At 55.5% G+C, this 10,655-nt stretch overlaps 1 protein-coding gene and 1 pseudogene across 1 annotated transcript in view; one reads left to right on the plus strand and one right to left on the minus strand.

The window, feature by feature from the left end:
• Positions 1–787: 787 nt before the first annotated feature.
• Positions 788–2,439, minus strand: LOC111553073 (annotated as a pseudogene).
• Positions 2,440–6,543: 4,104 nt separating this feature from the next.
• The window catches only part of QSOX2 (quiescin sulfhydryl oxidase 2), a 45,684-nt gene continuing 41,572 nt past the window's right edge, over positions 6,544–10,655 (plus strand). Inside the window, exon 1 of the mRNA XM_023227643.1 lies at positions 6,544–6,871. Within this exon, the coding sequence (XP_023083411.1) occupies positions 6,544–6,871 (328 nt within the window). The remainder of the gene's footprint in view (positions 6,872–10,655) is intronic.

Below are 10,655 nucleotides of genomic sequence, written 5' to 3' on the forward strand. Positions count from 1 at the left end.
CTCCAGCCTGGGCGGCAGAGCGAGACTCCGTCTCAAAAAAAAAAACAAAAAGAACCTAGAGGCCTGGACTTTCCCAGGGTGGACCGGCTGGGTGGCCGGCTGTGCGGGACGGTCGCCTGAAGCCGGGCCCAGACTGCACACCCACTCCTTCGCATCAAAGCCATGAAGAGGCGTCCAAGAAAAGGTGTTGCAGCCCAAAGGCAAGAACAGTCAGAGTCATCAAGAACAGGAGCGAGGACAGGGGTGGAGCAGCGCCTATGCCAGGACAGGGGTCATGGGGATAAGCGAAGGCCAAGAGAGGAAGAGAGAACATTTGGGGTAAAGAAGAGCTGGGGTGGGCCCCGCTGGTGCTGACTCACACCCCTGAGCCCTGTTTAGAAGACAGTCGGGGGCATCTGCCTGCTTTGACTTTGGAGGTGCCCCCCCCCGCCACCCCTACCCCGGCCACACGGCCAGCAGATGACGTGCAGCTGTGAGGACTGGGCATGGGCGTCTCTCACCTGAGCTTCACAGACCAGAGGAAGCCGCAGCTCAAAGGCCCAGGGTCATTTCCCCTGCAGCCCGCACAGCCGGGGGCTTGTCCTCCGGGAGTCGGTGGTCCAAGGTCTCTTTTGCAGCATGTTTAGGACTCGCTGTGCCTGGAAGGCCAGGGCATCCGATTTCTCCTGGTGTCATGGACTTTTCTTTGCTTCCAGAGGATTTGCTGGGACCCCTGTAATTTCTCTGGGACCCTTTTGAATGTGAGGGTCTCTCCTTGAATGGGGAGTTGAAGGGCAGCGTGTTGGCCTCAGGGACCTCTGTGTCCCAGCACTGATCCCTCCAGGATGTGGCTTCTCCTGTCCAGGGCCTCAGGCCTCCTCCACTTTGCGAGAGGACCACACTCCAGTCTTTATGCATGCAGTCCGGTGGGAGACATCACAAGGCTGCCCTGGCAAAGCCCTAAGGCGCCAGGTCACAGGACACATGGAGCTGCCAGGGCCCTCTACCCCATAGCTCTGGTGAGAGACCCCAGGCCCCTGAGAACCCCTTTGGGCCCCCTTCCGTGAGGTAAGAGCCCCTCTCCAGACACCCCTTGCTGGGCAGCAGCTGGGTCCAGCCTGCCTTCTCCAGCCCCGGGGCGGCTGCTCAGCCCCAGGTGCCATTAGGATGGCCGGCCTGTGTCAGGGCCCCCACTCACCATGTGCGTGGGAAGCCCAGCTCGGGCCGGGCATCTGATTTTGCGCCGGCTCCTGCCCAGCCCACCTGAGAATGCAGAGGTTTGGATCCAGTGGGGAATGGGTACCTGCTCGGTGCTCGCAGTTTCAGAACAAACTTTGAGCTGAGCTGCAGCTTTCTCATGGATCCCCTTCTAGTCTTCCGAACAAATTAGTCTGTGATTTTTTATTTTTTTCCATTTATTGCTGACCCTTTTGGATTTATGAGGCCGTGTGAGAGGAATTATGTATTTCACACACACGCATCTGGCACGGCAATAAATCTCCCCCACTGAAGTCCTGGCGATTTGCGGTGAATCTGATGGCTTCCCGGCTCGCCGCCACATGGTTGGTGCTGACGTGCAGTGTGATGCAGTGGCAGCTGCACTCACAGCTGGAACCAGAGTGACTTTCCCTGGGAGCCCAGCAGGTGCCGGTGGCAGGGTGCCCTTGAATGGGGCTGGTCGTGAGGAACGAAGGAAAACCTGGGCCAGGGCTTCCAAGGACGGCAGCGCTGGAGGGGGCTGGAGCTATCAGGTTACTCTGACTGCAGGAGAAAAAGCCACTCCACCAGAGGTGTAAATACATTTAATCTCCCAACACGACACATACAGAGCAGAGGGCTTTGGCATTCAGATATATCGACTGGGCGAGATGGTAATCCGAGGTTCCTCCCCTTCAAGGTCTCCTGCTGTTCTTTCCTGGGCTCTGATCTGTCGTCACCGCTTGGGCCAATAAATCTTGATACCAGCCTCCAGAGAAGTCATTATCTTTCATAGAAAATGATTATTTCTCAGTTAAACCCTACGTTTAATTTTCCCGTGATCTGTCTCTTTCAGCTTCCCTGCTTAACGGTTCCCTCCTGCATAAAATGCCCATGAACGTGTCCGCAGCACTCCCAGTCCCAAATCATCAGACAAACTTTACGAGTCCTTTTGATTCCCTGCCCTGCGTGGCCATCACGGCCACCCTCATAAAACACACATGAAGGCCAGGGGGGCCCTTTATGAAAGGTGGCAGCTGCACACACTCCTGGGAAGCATAGCCTCCTGGCACCAGGGGACTGGGAGAACTCACTCACTGCCCAGGCCGAGCAGGGTCCCTGCGGGTCATCTTCTCTGTCCCCAGGGTAGAGCATGGCCTGCTGATGCCCAGCAAAGCCAGGCTCAGAAGCCATCCTTTTCCCGGCTTCCCAGGCAGCTTTGGGGTCCTGGAAGAGTGTTGGCAGGTCCCACAGCCATCCCATGGCGCCTTGTCCCGTCCACCCACCGCATGGCAGCATCAAAGCTGGGAGCGTAGGATGGGATCACACACACCCCCTGGCCCTGCCCCAGGGCTCCCTGCCACCCTTCCCCTGCCCGCCACTCACCATGTCCATCAGTCTGTAGCCGATGCAGCACCGGCCACACTGGTACTGGGAGCCAGCTCAGGCTCTGAGGCTGCCTGGGCCCTGCTCCACCTCTCCATAGGGGTCTGGCAGGGAGCCCCTGCCCTCAGATGTGCCTCTGTGTCCACAGTCCCAGGAGGGTGGCCACCTACCTCCTCATGGTGTCCTAGTGAGAACATGGAGAATTGTTCCCCCGGGCACTGTTCCTGGCACGTAGCCAGTACTCAGGGGCTGGCACAGGTGTGCACAATTCCTCCTCAGAAGTTTTCCCAAAATGGGTGGTAGTCGTAAGCAGCTGAGCCCTCCATGCCAAACTCCTGCTAAAGGGGGAGATGTGGATGGCAGGACCAGTCCTGGAGCCAGGGCCATTGAAATCCATCGGGCCTCATCTCCGCTCTCCCCATGTGGAAAGGGAGGCGGCTCAGAGCTGGGGTTCTGCCTTTGTCTGCAACACAAGCGTTGGAGTGGGCCCTCCTGGGTTCTGGGAGGCACGTGGGCCTGAGACTCTCCTCTCTGTCACATACATGCCATGTGCCCTTCACCTCACACAGTAGTCAGACCTCTGAGCCCCAGTTTCCCCTTCTGTAAAACAGGAATATCAGGCCGGGCGCAGTGGCTCACGTCTGTAGTCCCAGTACTTTGGGAGGCCGAGGTGGGCAGATCACGAGGTCAGGAGATCGAAACCATCCTGGCTAACGATGAAACCCCGTGTCTACTAAAATACAAAAAAAATCACCCGGGCATGGTGGCAGGCGCCTGTAGTCCCAGCTACTCAGGAGGCTGAGGCAGGAGAATGGCGTGAACCCGGGAGGTGGAGCTTGCAGTGAGCTGAGATCGCGCCACTGCACTCCAGCCTGGGTGACAGAGCGAGACTCCGTCTCCAATCCAAAAAAAAAAAAAAAAAAAAAGAGGTGGGGCTTTTGGAAGGTGATTAAGTCACCAGGGTCCCCACTGAAGCACTTGGGGAACAAACAAAAAATCAGGAATATCAATACCTGTTCCACGATGGGCAGGCTTGTGCAAACCTGCCCCAAAGATGGAAGAGGCTGAGAGGCAGAAGAAAGGGGCTGACAGATCCAGTTTCTCAGGAAGAAACATTTAGTAGGGATTTACAAATAGAAGCCACATCTGTGTCTCTGGAGGCCCAGACAGACAGGATCCTGCCAGCACCCCCAGGCCCAGGGCTTATCTGCCACAGGGGAGGTTGGTTTAGAAGGGATGTGGAGAAACCTGAAGCAGATAGCATCAAGGCTTTGTGCCCTAAGGGTAGGATTGACGGCAAGTACCTGCTCTATACAGGGAACAGTAGATCAACTGGAAATCTTGGAGGCCTTCCGGGAATCAGGCTCATCAGGATCCAACACAGCAGATTAGGTCCAAGATGCTGCCTCAGCCCGCACAGCACCTTATCTCATCAGGTCTGAGATGTGATCTCCCCACATTTTGATCCCTTTGAAGCCAGAGCTCTCTCTGTCAGGGCACCTGAAAATTACCACCAGCCACGTGTTTCCTCGCTCAGCAGCACGCATGCTAACTGCGCCTGCAGTCACCTGGCCTTTGCCACAGCGACATGCAGACGCCTCTCCTGTAGGACGAGGGGCAGATTTCACGCGGGCTTTGGGCAGGACCTGGCTCAGCACAGACAGCTCTTGCCTAGACTCCAAGATTCAATCCCAACCCCTTCTCCTCCCCCACCCTGTCTTGGATTGGAGAAACTCTGGTTGTTTTGGGGTGTGGCCTCTAAGTACCGGGCTGAGCTTGGTCCCATGGGTGGCTCCATTTCACCGAGCAGGTTTGGGGTGAAGTGTTGCCCCGATGTTCTGAATGTGCCCCTCCAGCTGGGCTCATGGCATCCTCTGTTTCAGCCGGATCAGGCTCCTTTTCTCCACTCCCTGTTCCCCTGCCACGTCGCTGCTGCTCCTTCTGGAGGCCTGGGGCTTGGCATGTGGCCCTCCCCTCTGTCCCACAGCCTCGCCTGGGGACCTCAAGCAGCCTCAAGCTCTGAGCTCCAGACTCGACTCCCACTTCCAAACCCTGACCTGACACCTCCCTTAGAGGTTGAAAAGGCTGCTCAGATGTAACCGGTCCAAAGCAAACTCCTGGCGTCCTCCCCAGCATAGCTCTCCCATCTCACCGCTGCAGGATTTAGTCTCAGCCATAAGCAACCCCATTCCTCCAATTGCTTTGGCCCAAACTCTGCCAATGTGACACCCTCCGCCTCCACCCAGGCTCGGCCGACCCCTCCACCAGCATTGCCTCTCACCCCTCCCCTGAGTCCCTCCAGTTCATGGAAGGAGGCAGCGGCCCCTCCCAGGTCTCCTGCTTCCCCTCCTGCCCCTCCTACTCTGCAACTAGAAGGGCAGAGCTGCATCTTTGCACCGATCCTCCCATGGCGGACCCCAATTCAGCATCAAAGCCCAAGTCTGCGGCCTGGCTTGTGAGGCCCCCTGGGTCTCGCTCAGGCTCTCAGCTTTTCTTCCCTCCCACACTTCCCCCAGCTTGCTCCGCTCCCACCAGGCCCGGCTCCGGCTCCGGCTCCGGCTCCTCGCTGTTCCTCCAGTGCGCTCAGCACCCTTCTGCCCCAGGGCCTTTGCATGTGTGGCTCCTCTGCCTGGGCCATGTGCCTCCTCCCTCACCTCCTTCTCCACTTGAGTCACCTTCTCAAAGACTTCCCTACCCTCCTGTGTACGGCAGCCCTGCTGGTACTCACCTCCCTATGCGGCTTCACTGCTTTTCATAGCACGCGTTGGCTGTTTTATGCATTGGTTTGTTTTGGGTCTGCCTGAATGGCAGGCCAGGGGCACTGGGGGCTCGGTTTTGTTCTCGCTTTGTCGCCAAGGCTTGGCACAGAGCAGAAGCCAGGAAACGTGGGTGATGGAAGGAAACGTGAACAGGGAGACGCAGGACGTGAGGGAAAGGGAGCAGGCGCCTCAGCCAGGGGCCCTCTGGGGACAATCCTCTCACCTGGGGTTAACCGTTGTTAGCAGCAAAACCGTTTAAACAAAATACAGTTATCTATTTATTTTGAGACAAGGTCTCGCTCTGTCATCCAGGCTGGAGTGCAGTGGCGGAGTCATGGCTCACTGCAGCCCGGAGCTCCCAGGCTCAAGCCATCCTCCCACCTTAGCCCCTCAAGTAGCTGAGACTACAGGTGTGCACCACCATGCCCAGTTTTTTTTTTGTTTTTTTTTTTTAAGAGATGGGCTCTTGCTATGTTGCCCAGGCTCACCCACTCCCTTTTTTTTTGTTTTGGTCACACAGTTCAGAGAAAATACTGACATGTAAAAATTAGGAATAGGAACTAAAAAACCCCAGGTGTCCTGTTCAATGAAGCAAAAAGTCATATGATTTCATTTCCAAACCTTAAAGCTGCGTTCGACTGGAACACCCTAAAAGGTAGCATGCAACACATCTGACTTTGAGTGGATGTTCTGCTGCATATTCTAAGCGTTCAAATATCATATTAGAAAGTCGAGGCTGGCTTGCAGACCCTCTGATGCCCCAGGTGGGGTTGCCAAGTAAAAGAACTCCGGAATAGTTTTTTACGTCGAATAATGTTTTGTTAAATTTGCATTTCAGGCATGGCACAGACCTAGGCTGAAAAACCGACTATTTGTCTGAAATCCACATTGAACCTGGCGTCGTGCACTTTCATTTGCTAAATGTGCCCACCTGGCCCGGCTCAAGGAAGGGGTTTGGGGATCGCGCGGCGGGGCGGGGCCTGGGCGGAGCCTGCCACGCATGGCGGGGAGATGGCGTCATCAGGTTCTTGGGGGCGGGGCTGCCACGCATGGGCGGGGAGGGGGCGGGGCCATACCCGCGGGGACGGGGAGAGAGGGTGGGGTCAGACGTACGGGGGCGGGGCGGGACAGAAGTGGCCGCGCGGGGGCGGGGCCGGGCGCGCCGGCGCACGTGACGGTGGTTGCTAGGGTGAAAGTTCAGCGCGGCGGCGGCACTTCCAACATGGCGGCGGCCGGGGCGGCTGTGGCGCGCAGCCCGGGAGTCGGAGCGGGACCTGCGCCGGGAGTCCGGCGCTCGCCCCCGCCGCGGGCCGCACGGTTGCCGCGGCTGCTAGTGTTGTTGGCGGCGGCGGCGGCAGGGCCGGGCGCGGGCGGTGCGGCGCGGCTGTACCACGCGGGCGAGGACGCAGTGTGGGTGCTGGACAGCGGCAGCGTGCGCGGCGCCACCGCCAACAGCTCGGCCGCGTGGCTCGTGCAGTTCTACTCGTCGTGGTGTGGCCACTGCATCGGCTACGCGCCCACCTGGCGGGCCCTGGCCGGGGATGTGCGAGGTGAGGCGCGCCCCCGCACGGGGACCCCCGATCCCCGGGACCGCGGCCCTCCAGGACCGCCTGCGACCGCCCCAGAAGGCGGGTCCTGGGGCCCCTCCCGTTTTTCTTTCCTTACCGCAGAGCCGGCCCCTGCCCCATAGAGGCACCCCGCTCGGACCAACCCTGGCCTTTCCAGGGGCAGGGAACTAAGCCAGCTGCTCCCCACGTCTTCCCCAAGTTAGATCCTGGCGAGTCGGGCTGTCACAAGTCAAAATGAAACCATTTTCCCGCAGCCCTCACCGCACGCTTGGGGATAGGGAAGCCCTCCCGTATCCCAGCTCTCAAAATACCTGTGTTTTGAGCCCCAATAACTTCATTGACCTGCCAGGCCTCCTACCCTAGCTGTTTCCTGACGTCCACACACCCCATCCCCAGTGATTCCACATCAGTGCCTAGAATTCCTGTTCTCTGAGAATCCCTCATTTCTATTCCACACTCGTAGCTACCTCATTCCCTTTAAACTTCCTGGTTCGGATAGCTGGCTATATAATGGGTGCTCAGAGTGAACCCACAACTTAGCGATGCAAATACTCTGTAGACTTCTCTATAATAACCCACAATAACCTACAAAGCATTTTTTTTTTTTTTTAACTCTACAAAGCATATCTTTGGTGGGTTCCTTGATCACAGATGCACACCTTGATCACAGATGCACAGCCTTTGAGAAATGTTTCACCAAACTGCCGGCAGTGTTCCGCACTTTACTGTTTAGTGCTTTCATTTGGTCGCACGTTGTTAATCAGTCACGAAGTTACTCGCCTGCTCTACAGGTCAGAGTTGGCGTGGGAGGGGCAATCACCACACCCTTCCCTTAAAATGGAATTTAAATCACTGAAGTAGGAGGTCCCCCCGAGCCAGTGAGGTTTGGCAGGGCTTCCTGTGTTGTGCTAACCTCTAATTACATGTTTCAGTGGGCAAGAGCTGTAACAAATTGCTACTCTTTCTTCCTGCACCTTTGTTTTTATGTCTTATACCCAGTCCTGCTGTATTTTTCTCATGGCCAAACAGCTTTGTAAAGAAATCTTTTTTTTTTCAAGTCTAAATAGGGCTTTTGTATGTCATTGTAAATGGTTATCTTTAAAATGCATTCTCCTCTTATCTCACGGTGATGGGGCCTTTTGATTCTAATGGATTCCTCCTCTTTGATCTCATGTTTTCTTATGTCCCTGTTGACCTGACTCAGAACTGAGGTCAGAGACTGGAATAGAAAGACAGAAAAACTGTTCAGTGGGGTTTTTAGACACTGCTTTTAGGAAAACAATTCAATCATGTTCATTAAAATGCAGGTGGCCCTGGCAGGACTTTGTCACCTGTTTTGCTTATTTGTGGGTTTTGGGGTTGATTTTTTTTTTTTTTTTCACTTGAGTCGCTGAAGTCTAAAGATGGTAACCAGATTCGAATATTGCAGATTCTGTAGCTGAAGCAGCACTTAGGCAGCCTTGAGAGCTGTCCCCGGGGCTCAGAAGGAAGGCCACTCCTGAGAGCCACACAGTAACCTCCATACTCAGTGGTGGGATTAACTCAACTCAATAAGGCTCCTTTAGAGGGTCTGACTGTCTTCCCAGTCACAGCAGGAAGAACAGGCTTGGGCCTGAGACTGAGACTGGAGGAGGATATGGCTGAAAGTGAAAGACAGCGGGTGGCCTGACCAGGCAGCAGGGAGAGGGCTTCAGGGAGCCCAGGCAGAGGGTCCTGTTGGCTAAAAAGCCAAACTATAAAATATTGAAAGAGGTTTGTTCTGAGCCAACGAATGGAGTGGCCATGGCCCGGGGAAGAGTGTCAAGAGGTCCTAAGAAAGTGTGCTCCAGGCAGTCATGTTAATTTGATTTTATACATTTTAGAGAGACAGAAGTTATAGGCAGAGAAACATAAATCAGTACATGTAAGGTATAGGAAGGGGTAGGTTTACAGATCATAGGTGGATTCTGATTAGCAATTGGTTGAAAGAGTTAAGCTTTGTCTAAAGACTTGAAGTCAGCAGAGAGAAATGCTTGAGTTAAGCTAAAGGGGCTGTGGAGGCCAAGGTTAAGTAGATGAAGCCTCACAGGCAGCAGCCTTGGGGACAATAGAGGGTAAATGTGTCTTTTCAGACCTTAATGCTGTCAGACTCATTAAATGTCTCCTAGATTCAGGAAAGACCTAGAAAGGGAGGGAGATTCTCTACAGATGCAGATTTCCCTCACAAAAGACAGCTTTGCAGGACCATTTCAAATATGTCGAGGAAATAAATGTATTTGGGGGTGAAATATTTTGATTTCCTTCAGGGTTTGCTATCTGTCATGAGGTGCTGTACCCGAGTCAGGCTGGAGTTTGGTGTCATTGCTGGTGAGGCTGTTTCATTCACGCTCGTCAGCTCTGCCTAAACTCCAAAGGGAGGTGGTTACAACCAGGCGTGTCTGACCTCCCTTGCCTTCAGGGCCTGGAATTTGTTTCCTCAGGTTGCCCTGGGGTCTCCTTGGCCAAGAGGGGGTTCAGTTCAGTTAGTCAGGGGACTCAGGATTTTATTTTTGGTTTACAGTCCTGAGAGCCAAGCTGTGCCCAAGAGGCTTGTCGGAGGTGGAGGCCGGGTAGAAAGGGGTGAAAAGCCCTCGGCACTGAGGAGTCCCCAGAGCTATTCCAAGGCTGCAGCTCTCAAAAGTGGGGCCACTTGGGTACTTGTTAGAAATGCCTGCTTCTCGGCCGGGCGCGGTGCCTCAAGCCTGGGCGCCCATCCGGGCGAGGTGGCGGGCACCTGTAGTCCCAGCTACTCGGGAGGCTGAGGCAGGAGAATGGCATGAACCCAGGAGGCGGAGCTTGCAGTGAGTGGAGATCGCGCCACTGCACTCCAGCCTGGGCAACAGAGCGAGACTTCGTCTCAAAAAAAAAAAAAAAAAGAAATGCCTGCCATTCAGCCCCAGCCCAGACCTGCCAGGTCAGAACTGTCTGCTTGGCACCTGGCTCCCTGTCTGTCATCCCTGCATGGAGCTGTCCCACAGGGATAGGGCGCCCACTGCCCGTGGCAGTAATAGGTCTGGCTGCATGCAGTCATCATTCCCATTGTCAGCATTCTCATGTTTTCTTATGTCCCTGTTGACCTGACTCAGATCAGTCACCTGTAGCCCTGATCAGTCACCTGTGACTTAGGTCGTCCTGCTGATCCCCTGGGGGCACACAGGCCATGGCTTGGGCCCCCACTTCGACCTAGAGTGTCCAGCCACCTCCTCCCACCGGTCCTCCTGGCTGGCACACGCCACGCCCTGCGTTCTCCACACCTGTAGCTGCTGGAGAGGATGGTTAGGTGTGGGCTCTGCTCCCCAGGAGCCTCCAGCTGGAAAGAGCAGGACAGGCCAGGGCCGCTCTTAGAGGCCTGTTCCCCACAGCTTAGGGCACGTTTGTTTTCCTTAAAAATTTGGATTGAACTTTAGCTCTTGACTGGCATTTTCAAGGTTGGGAAAATAAATGTTTTTCCTTATAAAAAGGTGACTTAGCCGGGCGTGGTGGCTCAAGCCTGTAATCCCAGCACTTTGGGAGGCCGAGACGGGCGGATCACGAGGTCAGGAGATCGAGACCATCCTGGCTAACACAGTGAAACCCCGTCTCTACTAAAAATACAAAAAACTAGCCGGGCGAGGTGGCGGGTGCCTGTAGTCCCAGCTACTCGGGAGGCTGAGGCAGGAGAATGGCGTGAACCCGGGAGGTGGAGCTTGCAGTGAGCTGAGATCCGGCCACTGCACTCCAGCCCGGGCGACAGGGCAAGACTCCGTCT

The sequence above is a fragment of the Piliocolobus tephrosceles genome, chromosome 14 (genome assembly GCF_002776525.5).
Source record: "Piliocolobus tephrosceles isolate RC106 chromosome 14, ASM277652v3, whole genome shotgun sequence".
Classification (NCBI taxonomy): domain Eukaryota; kingdom Metazoa; phylum Chordata; class Mammalia; order Primates; family Cercopithecidae; genus Piliocolobus; species Piliocolobus tephrosceles.